Source organism: Pelophylax lessonae (assembly GCF_965119305.1).
Source record: "Pelophylax lessonae genome assembly, chromosome: 8".
Lineage (NCBI taxonomy): Eukaryota > Metazoa > Chordata > Amphibia > Anura > Ranidae > Pelophylax > Pelophylax lessonae.
This window is the reverse complement of record NC_138775.1, coordinates 105,716,840-105,730,100: the sequence shown is the minus strand read 5'-3', so window position 1 is coordinate 105,730,100 and position 13,261 is coordinate 105,716,840. Positions and strand designations below refer to the sequence as shown.

Genomic DNA, 13,261 nt, shown 5'->3' with positions numbered 1-13,261 from the left:
CACCAAATCGACTCCTGTCACCCCAAGAATACAACTCAAAGATGGTGGTACTATATTCAGTGCAAAGCAAGTACCCATGACAATATGGCTAAGATAGCCCACAAAAAGAGCAAAGAAAAATAAGCGGGTACTTTCCAAATAGACAAACCACTATAAATGGTGAGGGTGTCACTATACAGTCTAACTCTCAAAGCGTTTGTTACCCTAAAAAAACAAACCGATCTTGTTCCCTTTTAAAGCATGTTATACAGCACAGTGCTTGTGCTGTCATTTTGGCCCCTCTAACACCTAAAAAAATAAAAAATACCTGGCTGACCCTATCAGTTTCTGCCCTCCTCCTTGTACACTGACCATGGTGTATCATTGCTGCTGAGCCCTGACACCATGGTCAGCGTATGTGTCTCCGTCATTCGTATCCCTGCACTGTCCTCTGTTATCCTCTCCCCCCTCCCTGCCTGTCTGTTCATCAGTTTCACGCACCCTCTCCTCCTGCCGCTCTCATAATTTAATTTAAAATAACTGCCGCCAGCCTCTCCCTCTCTCTCCCTCTCTCTCCCTCTCTCTCCCTCTCTCTCCCTCTCTCTCCCTCTCTCTCCCTCTCTCTCCCTCTCTCTCCCTCTCTCTCCCTCTCTCTCCCTCTCTCTCCCTCTCTCTCCCTCTCTCTCCCTCTCTCTCCCTCTCTCTCCCTCTCTCTCCCTCTCTCTCCCTCTCTCTCCCCCTCTCTCCCTCTCTCTCCCCCTCTCTCCCTCTCTCTCTCCCCTCTCTCCCTCTCTCTCCCCCTCTCTCCCTCTCTCTCCCCCTCTCTCCCTCTCTCCCCCACAGGAGCACTTAGTGTTCTATTCTATTACAGAGGGGCTTAACAGTCACATTATGGATCTCATGAGGAGTAAACAATGCATGGCAGAGAAAGAGAGAAAATCTCTGCCCACGCATGCACGGAACATCGCCACTCACGCATGTGTGATGCAGACGGTGGGGCCACCTACTGCCTTACAATGCACGTGCTGAACAACCACAACAAAGCAAGCTCCATCCCCAATGAGAATCAATTACCTCACATCTCACACCACAGCAACAAAGCCATACCAGAGTGAGCGCTATCCATGGCTCAGCATGGATATGGGCGATGACAAAAATCAGATACCTGACAACCAATCTTAAAATAAGGTCACAGCACCAAAACAGGAAGAGGGGGTCCATTCTGGATCTCTCCAACTTTCTTTGAGTTACAAACTGCTGCATGGGAAATGCCATGTCAGCTATTGTCTCTCTTCGGCATAAATACAAAGTAGTGTAGGGCTCAAACAAAACAAATATTCCATGTATGTGTATCTCAGTGTTTATACAGTCACATTCTTATGCAAAATTATACCCAAAGTACCAAAAATAGTGCAGTTGTGCAAAAAAATTATTTATTTTCCAAACATATGATGAATAAAGTGCAAATTATAAACCCATAAAGTGTCTAAAGATGCTTCGAAAGTCATGCACCAAGAGCAATGTGAGGTAACCTCCATGGACTTTTAAGGCAGACAATTGTCTTTAAAAGGCAGTACCGTCACTTTTATTAATACAATTCTTAAAAAAAAAAAAAAAAAAATACAATTCTTTAAAAAAAAAAAAAAAAGAGGGCAATGCATTACGCTAACAGGTAAGACCCATAAAACAATATACAAATAATAACCATGTGCACTCTTCAAAGATCATCATATGACGTTTACCCAGGTACTGCCAGAGATGTACTGTGGTCAGTCTACATAGGTTTCTTTGATATGTCCCAACATGTTTTGGAACTTTTTTTTTTCTTCTTCAGGGGGATTTTTGCTCGGTAATTTTTTCCTTCTAGAATACAGATATTTTACAGTAAAGCATATAGAAACACTTCAAATTCATATAAATTAACAAAATATAACAATGATACTTCCAATAAACAGTATACAACATATAACTAGATGGAAAAGCACATGGATCGATGAAAGATCACAAAATGGATGGGCAAATGGGCGCCCTGAATGGGCCACCATACATCCACCGATCTTCCATCAACCCAGCAAAATTCTTCCTGAAGAAAGAATAATTCCGAAACTTGTTGAGACTTATCAAAGAAACCTACAGTATGTTGACTGACCACAGTACATCTGACAGTACCTGGAGTCGTGGAAATGAATGGGGTTTGAAGCATAGAAATTCGCTCGGTGTGCTGAAAACTTTGCTGCACTGAAAAGCGCACTTGTGGATATTAATACGCGCCAAGTGCCATTAATCCCTTGTACTGAAAAGTACAATGTACAGCTCTTTTGTATAAGGTTAGCCAAGTGCTCGGGGACAAAGAGAGAAAGACACATGCTGTAGTCAATTTGATGCCAACTGAACGGTCTCTGTGTGCCCACAGAGCAGAGCTCGGGTTTATTTACAGCAAGTGAACAAAAGGAAGGGGGTTACAAGGGAGTGACTTCAAGACCACCAATCACAGACATATATACATTCAAAAGTACAATAGAAAAGAGGAGTGAATGTTTATGTACAAACACGGCCATGTGCAGAGACTCCAACTGCCAAGTGAACAAAGCAACATGGCTGCCACATAGATTCTCATGGACTTGGCCACGCTAATTCACATGCATGCAGTCATCATAACCTGTTAAGAGTAAATCCTATATATTATAGTTCATAAAAACCATATTTGATAGTGATCATGCTATTGTTCCAGTGAATGAGACTTAACTATATCTTATATCTGCAAAGTACAATGGCAGCAGTATTTCAATCATATGGATCAAATATGGCAGAAAGATGCCAGCCATAAATCCCGGTAAAGGGAAGATATTATTAAAATGATAAGAATTCCACATCACAAACATATCTCCGCAGTGAATACCGGAGCCCTGGCTGGCTGATAAACATTTGTGCGATGGTGTTCTCCTTTCACTGCTATCACCGCGGATGGGGATGATCAGGCTACAAGTAGCGTGCAGTCTCCATTTAATGGAAGGTTTCCACATCTATAGGTCGGTCTTCAATGCCAGTTAAAGCAATATTCGCTGTGCATAGCGATTACCGGTAAACTGAAACTGGGAGACATAATGGCAATTTAACTAAAAATTCATCCTAAAGAAACGTTCAATTATTAATAAAATTTCCACAACACTGGGTATATTTGATAGCATTGGGTCTAGGTCACATGATCTGTGAACATTATATTGTTTTATGTGTCTTATCTGTTAGTACGGCCTGCATTGCCCCTTCTTTCTTTCTTTCCTTTTTCCTTCTTTCCTTTTTCCTTTCTTTTTTTTCCTTTTTCCTCCTTCTTTCTTTTTTTTTCCTTCTTTCCTTTTTTTCCCTTTTTTTTTCTCCTTTCCTTTTTTTCCTTTTTTTTTTCTCCTTTCCTTTTTTTCCTTTTTTTTTTCTCCTTTCCTTTTTTTCCTATTTCCTCCTGCTTTCTTTTTTTTCCCTCTTTCCTCCTGCTTTCTTTTTTTTTTTCCCTCCTTTTTCCTCCTGCTTTCTTTTTTTTTTTTTTCCTCCTGCTTTCTTTTTTTTTTTTTCCTCCTTTTTCCTCCTGCTTTCTTTTTTTTTTTTTTTTTTTTCCTTTCCTCCTCCTGCTTTCTTTATTTTTTTTTCCTCCTGCTTTCTTTTTTTTTTTCCTTCTGCTTTCTTTTTTTTTTTTTTTCCTCTTTCCTCCTGCTTTCTTTATTTTTTTTTTCCTCCTGCTTTCTTTTTTTTTTTCCTTCTGCTTTCTTTTTCTATTTAAAAGGTTGCTTTCCTTTTCATACAATTGTCTGCCTTTAAAACTCATGGTGGTTACCTCACATTGCACTTGGTGCATAACTTTCTATGTTTACTTTGGATGTTGGCAGGCCATTACACCCCATCCCTAATATAATAATGATTCCAGCATAAATATCGCTGCAATGATGCCACACGTGTATCCACAAGTGCACTGATTCCACCACCACCACTATGCACTTACGAGAGCAAGCCAAAATATTTTTCTAATACAGTTAAGCCATCACATTCCTGATCCCTAAAATAGAGCGGTCAGGTATGCCCCAGCAGCTCGTCCTGTGTTGAGAGTTCAACATAGTGCAAGCAGCTGCAAATTTCCTAGCGCTCACTGTACCTATTATTTTAGATTTGTATTGTCTCCCTTCGTCTGGGGTAATTTTTCTGGCCTCAATAGAGCATCTATGTTGCATTACCATTGAACTTGCCATCTACACTTTGCTGTGGGTGATCAGCCTGATCTTTGTTACCTTCCCATTGGCTTGTCCATGGCTCCCTAGGTTTTCACTATGGGGTTTTCCTTGGTTTTAGCTCTGCTCCATGCTAGCATAATGTTTTGCGGTATCTGTGTGATCTCCTGCCGTGAAGAACCCATTGTTCCCTGTCCCAGTCGATCGACATCCAACAGTGCAGACTCTGCAGCCCTTTGGCTGGGTTCTCGTTCTGAGAATCCTCACTGGACCAGGTCACAGATTGGAATACCTTGGCTGGAAATGGGACATGGCTCTGTCAAGACAAACTTCTTTCCCTCTGCTCGCATGCCCAGGCCCTTGGAACTCAGGAGAAGCCCTCATTTTGTACCTGCTTTTGAGGATTTAAGTCTAATGGTTGCCTCCTTTTTGAGGCTGTACTGTACGCCTATTTTCAGTCCAAGCCATTGCAACTCAGTATTGTGACAACATGGAACAAACCGATTTCATCCTATGTGTTTGACCCACAAGGCAGACTCTCATTTTGTGTGGTGGATTTTCAACCCAGCGCTGAAGTCAGGGAAGCCCTTTCCTCCAAGGATGTGAAAGTTTCTGATGACTAATACAGTCAGACAATGCCAGAGCTGTGGCCTACATCAACAAGCTGGCACAAGAAATTTCTCTGCGCCAAAGGAGGAGGACTGAATCCTCTCGAACGGCACGTTCCACTACTGTCTGCCTTGCGCGTCCCAAGCATGGAATATTTGGCTTGTGGACTTTCTCAGTCAGCATCTGGAGGGGTTTCATGCCCTTTGTCACGTGTGTGTGTGTGTGTGTGTGTGTGTGTGTGGCGAGGGCACATGGATTTATAGTGACAAAGTGGGCAGGTTTGTGGCCAGATCCAGGGACCTTTATGGTATTCACCGTGGACCCTCTGAAAATGTGGGATCGTTTCCACCCCTCCAAAATCCCCCCCCCCCTGTTCTGTTTTACCGAATCGAGATATGGGGCATTTCCCTGTGATCTCGTTGTGACTAATTGGCTTAGGAGGTTGTAGTATATTGATACACTCAAAACTCTTAGACACTCTGTGTGCCCTTCCAGATTGTCTAAACTTTCTGTTCCAAAAGGCCAGTGTTCCATCCTGTTTCTTGGTTTTAATGTAACGGCTTTTTGAAATCATGTTCTTATGGGACTTTTGAACTTGGTCAGCCTTGCCGTCTAGGCAGCTAGGAAATCAACTTTTCAGTCTACCATTTGTAGCAATTAAAAACAGGCCTTCCAAGTGGATTCAAGGAGCTTTCACCCTGTTAAGTACTTCATGACTTCATGAGACCTATTATATTTTTCTCCGTGTGGTCCGCATCAATGTCTGACCTTGAGTACCATCAAAGGACAAATCTCCACTGGGGCCATTTGTTTCATAGACTTCTGCGCTCTCCTTGGTACAGGCCTTGTATTTGGAGTCGAGCGCACTTGTTGAAGGCTTATTGAATTTAGTGGAGCAGCCCCTATCTATATACACAAATCTCTTGTGTATGTGTTATTGACCTCTATTTTCCAAGTATTGAACTCAGGTGGAGTACTACGCATCCATTGTCTAGCAATGCATTTCCTGGCAATATACGTTTCATGGAGGAAAATGTTGGTAAATTTATCCAGGGCTAAACCGCAGCTCCATGTGTGAATGAACACAGCAGCAGCTTGGGTGCTGCCCCCCCCCCCCCCCACCATAGCAAGCTGCTTGACATTGGGTGCTCCCGAGAGGGAGGAGCCAGGAGTGCTGCGTGGGACCCAAGAGGAGGAGGAGGATCCCTGCTACTGTGGGCAAAACCACTGCACAGAGCAGGGAAGTATTACATGTTTTAAATTTTTTTATGAAAAACAAAAGCTTTACAATCATTTTAAGTCATATTATACTAGTATGCACCACATAATGGCACATTATGATGGACTTGCTTGCAAACGGAGACCTCCAGCAGAGCTTCTATCTTCCCCCAGTGTTCCTTTTTGGGTGTCCTATCTTCGGCGACATCACTCCCGTGCTTGCGCACGGGAGTCACATTGCCACAGAACCCGAAGTGGGGGGTAAATGTGATCAAAGCTGCGCATATGCGATTTAGATTGCGTTACCCGCTGGCAGGCAGGGGTGACATTTTTGATAACCCAAAAAAAAAAAAACCTCCCTGTCTAGCGGATTTTCAACACAAAGACTTTACTACCATTTTAAGAAAAGAAATACACTGGTACGTGTCAGTGACAACTGTTTACAAACAAGACCATGCCCTACCTGACATTGGTGATCATGTGGTTAAAAACCATGCTGATTTGCTATCTGATCATTAGTAAAGAATGGAGGCTGTCAGTGACTGTTCTTGCAACTAAGGGCGTACAGAGCTACGTGCTTCTAGCTGTAAGGTAGCGCAGATTAATCTTTCCTCAGCCATGTGGGGTATCCTATTAAACTATCTTCATTAGGTTTGTAGGAAGAATGGGGATAATAGGGAGATATAAGGCACTATAATCCATTTTGTGTGTTTTTTTTTTTTTTTTTTTTTTTTTGAGGGGGGGGGGGGGTTGTCTTTTGTCTTTTTATTGTGTTTAATCGCGGTAATGTTTGCTTAGTTATTGCAAGATATTGATTGTTTTGTATGAGAGGTTTATGCATGAGAATAGGCTGTTTATTTTTGTGCTTTGTATTATGCAGACATCCCTCTGAAAGAAGAAAATGATCCTCCTAGCCCTATTGACCCAGAAAAAATAGAGGTGAAAGTACATTTTGACCCAGATCCTACTGACCTGGTACTTTCCAGTGTGCCAGGTGGAGAGCTATTTGATCCTAGAAAACACAAATTTGCAGAGGAGGAATTAAAGCCACAGCCCATGATAAAGAAAGCAAAGAAAGTATATGTACCGGAAGAAATGAAGGTAAATTGTACACTCAATTCTGTTTTGTAATTTGAACACCAGGCAATAAATGACCATAATTCTAGCTGCACGTGCTTCCAAGTTTCTGTGCATGGTACCACAGTAGCCTGAAAATCGTAGTTTTTTTTTTTTTTTGGTCACCTCTTCCCTGTATAGCTGATACAGGTTTGGTACAATTTAGAAGCATTTATCAGTAATAGCTGCCTACATACATCTCAAGACCATAATTTTAGTTCTTAGTAGTCATGCCAATCCTTTTCTACAGTATATAATTATTTTGACCTAGAACAAGTTTGCAGATTTTGGCCCCCTTTTACATTTGTGCGATTTTGACACGACTTTGTTGCCGCGATTTTGATGCAAGTTTGACTGTGCTTATAATGTCTTTTCCTCAAAAATCATGCCAAAAGTAGTGCAGGGGACTACTTTTGAAGTCGGTGCAACTTCAAGTAGCACACATATGAATGGGGCTCATTGGAAATAATGGAGAACTTGTCATGCGATTTTTGCAGTCCCAAATCGCATGACAAGTCGCACAAGTGGGAAAGGGGCCTGAGAGCTCTGATTTTATGAACGTGTATTTTCTTTTTTACTTTTTTTTTTTTTTTTTTTTCTGTGATTCAGAAACGTCACTTAAAATAAAAGTACAGTTGGTGCCACCAATTATGGTCATGTGCCATTCTAAAAGCTAACCTCAAGTGCTTCTGTCTCCAGACCTTCATCTGCTCTGCATACAACTAGTTTTAAGCCACAGACCGTTCTGGAAAATCGTTTCTATTAAAGCAAAGTAGTTCTTTGGATAATATTGGGAGTAAGGTTTTACTTGTGGGTGGGGTTTCAGGAACAGGGGCAAGAACCAAGTGTTTGTCTGTTTTTTGTTTGCAGTATCATTTATTTGTAATCCATTATGGTGCTTTGATGTAGGATGAAAAGTACTGGAACAGACGAAAGAAGAACAATGTGGCAGCTAAGCGATCTCGAGATGCGCGGCGGCTCAAAGAGAACCAGATTACTGTGCGGGCAGCATTCTTGGAAAAAGAAAACACCGCACTTCGCACAGAGGTGGCTGAACTACGCAGAGAGTTGGGCAAATGCAAGAACATCATTTCCAAATATGAGGGCCAGTATGGACAGTTGTAAGCATCCTCTTAAGAACTAACCTATTTCTTTCAACCTCCAGTCAACCTTGCAACCATAGTAAAGTTGGAAGCACTTTTAGAGAAAAGGCTTCTACTTTACGTAGTTCATAGTACAGGCAGTGATGGTGTTACAATCTTTTCCATGTTTAGCCATTGGTTACCAGTGAAGAGCAAATATTGACCTTTGCTGCTCACCTTTTTTTAAGTGAAGCTGATTATTTCAAGTAAAACTTTTTGTAACCCATTTTAAAGAAGAGAAAAAAAATGTATGCTATCAGTGCAAAGCCATACAGGAGATAATTCCTTTTGTGGAATCCCGAAGCACAGTATGGTCTGATCTGTACGTGACACAAAAGTAGCTATGACTACAGTATGTAAGTTGTGATGCTTTGCCTACAGACAGATTATTGTAGATCTGTTAACGTACCAGAGATGATGTAGTGATGGTTAAGTTATGCAACCTGGTGCTAAAAACATGCATGCATTTTACATCCTAGACATGCCAGGAGACAGCAGGGGGGAATTGGGGCTCTACATCAGTCCTGCCTAGGCCAGGAAGGGGGAATTGCATGAAAACATTTATGAAAGAAAAAAAAAACCTTTTATCCAAGTGGGGCGGGGGAACCAAGTTGAGAAAAGTGGTTTTAGTGGACATGTAGCTTTATATGTATGGGGTAGATCAGGGTTTCTCAACATTGCTTTTTTTTTTTTTCTAGTCAGGGTGGCCTTAAAGTATTTTCATTCTCAAGGCACCCGAATCTTAGACTTGGTTTACATTACTGTGTAGTGTTGGGGAATGTGTGTGAAATTCTGCACATTCCTTACATGCAGACAAACTCGCTGCTCTTCTTAATAGTACCCCCCACGCATTGGTAAATGTGGTGTTTTCGGTGCAGTATATATATATATATATATATATATATATATATAGGGGGGGGGGGTTTCCCTGTGTTTTTTTTTTGCGGGTAGGACAGCTCATTAAAGTGATTGAGCTGCCCTACATGCAGCACACAGCTGCACAGATGTGGCACAAGGGCTAATTCACACGCTAGGTTGAGGGACAGTAAGACCACGAGGTTGAGCCATTTTTACTACTCCCAGTTCCCCCCCCCCCCCCCCCCTTAGCTGCAGAGGCAACAGGCAGGGTCATATATGCATGCTGTGGCCATGGCTGGAAGTATACCCCCAGGTGAATGGGACACGGTTGCAGCATAGTGATTCTGCATCATATCACCCCCTTACTGCCTGTCAAATGTCTCTAAAAAGCAATCTGAACATGGATTGCTATTTTAGAGGAGCGAAAGTCTGTGCCGCTATTATGAATGAGCCTTAAAAAAGCAGTTCTGTTAGTTGTGTTAATGTTATCAAGTCTTTCTTTGATTTCACCCTCTGTTAGCCACTGCGGCAAGTCCTGTGATGTGCTGCTAACCATACAGTCATGGTCGGTATACCCCTACTTTTCGTGTGTAAAAACCGAGGAGGAGAAAGTATTTAGTACAGTTGCCTTCTCTGTGTCCTCTGTAACCATCCTCCCATTATCGTTAATTATGTGTGCAACGTGTTCTGATCTTGCTTTTTTGCTATTAATATCCTCCCAATAACCATCCTCCCATCATCGTTAATTATGTGTGCAACGTGTTCTGACCTTGCTTTTTTGCTATTAATATATTTAAAGAACGAGTTTTTTATTATTTTTTTTTTTTTACTCTCCTCTGCTATGTGTCTCCTGAAATCATTTTTAGCCATCCTGATTTTGTTTTTACGTTTCTTGTTAGATTCCTTGTATTGGTGGAAAGCCGATAATGTCCCCTCTGATTTATATTTCTTAAAGGCCGTTTTTTCTCTCTAATAAGCATTTTTACATTACGGTTTGACCGGGGCTCTTCTATATTTCCCATTGGAATGCACTGTGAGATACTTTTGTTTAATATGTTCCTAAAGCATTCCCATTTTTTTCCTCCGTGTTCAATGTTCCTAGGGTTAGTTCCCAATTTATAGTCTGTATTATTGAGCACATTTTAGGAAAGTTTGCCCTTCTGAAGTTAAGGATCCTTATGTTCCGCTCGTGCATTGTCCTATGATTTACTCTAATTAGTGATCGATCCATATCGGTTTTTCGTTGCCGATACCGATGTTTTGGCCATTGAATATCGATATTGGCCGTTATTTTCGTACATTTAAATACGGTTTTTATTTTTAGCACTTGACAGGTACACTTGTGGAGGGATCTGGGGGTCTAAAAGCCCTCCTCTGCACTTAAAAGCATTCAAAACGTCAAGTTTGGCTGTTTTGAATGCTGTCATTTTTTTTAAATCTGGCGCAGAGTACCCAGAATCGATGTCATGACATCTCTTCTGGGTTTTTACATGAAGACCCGATAAGAGCCAAATGCGGCTTTGATCGGGTTGCCCGGTTATATTGTCACTGCTGACCCCCATAATAGCTTCTGTCCTTTGCTCACTACTAACTGTCACTACCTCTGAGCCCCTCCAACTTTGTGGCCATCTTTCTTCCCAGTAGAGCTGTACCCTCCCCATTAAGGTGCAGCACATCCTTACTAAAGAGCCGGTAACCGACTGAGAAGTCACCCCAGTTCTCCAGGAACCCGAATCCCTCCTTCCTACACCAGTTCCTCAGCCACTTGTTTAGTTCCCTAAGCTCCTTCTGCCTCTCTGGTGTGGCTCAAGGTACAGGTAGTATTTCAGAGAAAACCACCTTGGAGGTCCTTTTCATCAATCTATTCCCTAAGTCCCTTCAATTTTTTAGGATCCTCTTACTTTGTCATTGGTGCCTACATGCACCATGATCGCTGGGTCCTCCACAGCCCAGCCCAATAATCTGTCCACCTGATCCGCCAAACCCGAGTGCCCGGTAAACAACATACTGTTCGGTGACCACGATAGTTTTGACAGATAGCGCCCTTTGTCCTCTTAAATGAGTCCCCTGCTACTACTAACTGTCCAACCCTTCCTGAGTCTCTGCCCCCTTCCTTCCTGGAGCGGTCGCTCCCCTGGCAGCTTGGGGATGGCTACTCCAGCACTGCCACCCCTGAGCTTATATCCCCAACATCATGCAAATTGGCTTATTTGAGAGCGATCACACCAAATTTGACACACTTGCTCCCCATTCACATCTTAGACTTTTAACACTAATGAGTCGCATGACCCTGAGGAGAAAAAAATTGCCAATTAGGCCCAATCTGGACATTTTCACTTAGGGGTGTACTCACTTTTGTCGCCAGCAGTTTAAACAGTAATGACTTTGTGTTGAGGTATTTTGAGTGGGACCACAAATTTACACTGTTATACATGCTGTGCACTCAATACTTTGTACATTTTAGCAAAGTGTAATTTCTTCAGTGTTGTCACATGAAAAGATATAGTAAAATATGTACAAAAATGTGAGGGATGTACTCACTTTCGTGAGATAGTGTTAATTACATAAAACAAGGCTGAACCTACAGTGTCTTTATAAAGTGGATGTATATTGCTCTGGATTAAAGACTGATCAATGCTCTTGATAGCAATTTCCATCCTAAAAAAAAAAAAAAAATTGCAGGAGAAACTACGATTTTATCCCTAGTAATATGGATCTATACCGTAAATGTTTTTCAAACTATCATCAAATTGGTGCTGCAGATTTAATATTACTTTTTTCTATATGGGGATTTTTTTTTTGATGCATTTTTTACCTTAATGCATTCCTTGCATTAAGGTAAAAAATGTTTAGGTGTCAGCACCCCCCTTTTTCTTACCTGAGCCCTCAGTCGATTCAGTGTCCTGCACATCTGCAGCTCTTTTCCCCCCTCACTTCGGGTCTCTCTGTCTTTGCTGAGGCATCTGGAGCCATTGGTTCCCTGTACTGTCAGCCAAAGCCAGTGCTGAGGGGTGCGGGGCCAAGTTATGTGTCGGCGTCAAAGGACACAGTAGGGCTCGGGTGCGCACACGCACGAGTGCCCCTATGGGAAGCGGCCATAGGGGCACTGGACAGAGGGAAGGGGCCACGAGCGTCGGCAGGGGACCCCAAAAGTGGAGGTGTGCAGTGCATAGAGCAGGTAAGGATAGACATGTTTGAGATAGATATAGGTATAGATTGTTTCATAAAATTGAAAGTTATTGCCTTTGTGCTAATCTAGATAATTGTTGTGACTGCTCTTGAAGGAGGTGTGATGCTGTATGTACACTGATACTATTATTGGCTAACATTGCACCATCCTACTTCAACCAAAAAATATTGTAATTCTGTTTTTCATGAACTACACTGTAAATATTAAAACAAAAAACGTGAAGGGATCGGTCTCAAAATATAGAATATTTCATGTGCAAACTGTCATTGTAGTCTGAATTTATGACTCTTGTAAATGTGTGTAAATAGGTTTGATTTTATTTGGTATTTGACACAGTCTTAAAATGTCTCTTTTAATAAGTGTCAAGCTGTAACCAGAATGTTGTGTAGTTGCTGTAATTAAAATGCAACTTTTAATTGCTCTGTTCTGCTTTTATTCAAAGTGACTTCAGTGATTCAGAGTGATTCTTCTTTCAAACTTTTTTTGTTAGACATTTTTTTATGAGCAAAATTAGTCTATTTTCTGGACCTAGCAGAAGTGGAACACTTCTCGAACACTTGAAAATATCTACTATTCTACAGCTGAATTTGAACATTTGGATGTGATTTTTTTTTTTTTTTTTTTTTTTTCTGGAGGAAAGATTTTTTTTTTTATTTCCTTTCCTTTTTTGAAGAAAGCATTGTGGATCGTGGATTTGTAAACCTTTTTCAAGCTCCCTCGCTCCCTTTTTTTTTTTTTTTTTTTTCGTCTTTAATGGCTCTTTTGTGTGTTTTTTTTTTTTTTTGTCCTTGTAAATGGCTGATCTGGACAAACTCTTATTACAGGTCTAAATAGCAGCAGTGAGGACCACGGCACCTTTCCATATAAAACCTATTACAGATATGAATACTCCGCATTACTGAGAACCGTAGCACCTTCCCATGTTCGATAGATGGTAG

General features: G+C 41.5%; 1 protein-coding gene across 4 annotated transcripts in view; it reads left to right on the top strand.

Annotated features, from left to right (window-relative positions):
* TEF (TEF transcription factor, PAR bZIP family member) overlaps positions 1-12,835 on the top strand; it is a 51,900-nt gene extending 39,065 nt beyond the window's left edge. For 2 of the 4 annotated variants that reach the window (XM_082265902.1, XM_082265900.1), the window contains exons 3-5: positions 6,898-7,118; positions 8,043-8,254; positions 12,766-12,835. In XM_082265902.1, coding sequence (XP_082122028.1) covers positions 6,898-7,118; positions 8,043-8,254; positions 12,766-12,787 — 455 coding nt within the window. In that variant the 3' untranslated portion in view covers positions 12,788-12,835. Of the gene's footprint in view, positions 1-6,897; positions 7,119-8,042; positions 8,362-12,765 lie in introns of those variants that run through there. The other 2 variants (XM_082265903.1, XM_082265901.1) reach the window with 1 other exon arrangement.
* Positions 12,836-13,261: the final 426 nt, after the last annotated feature.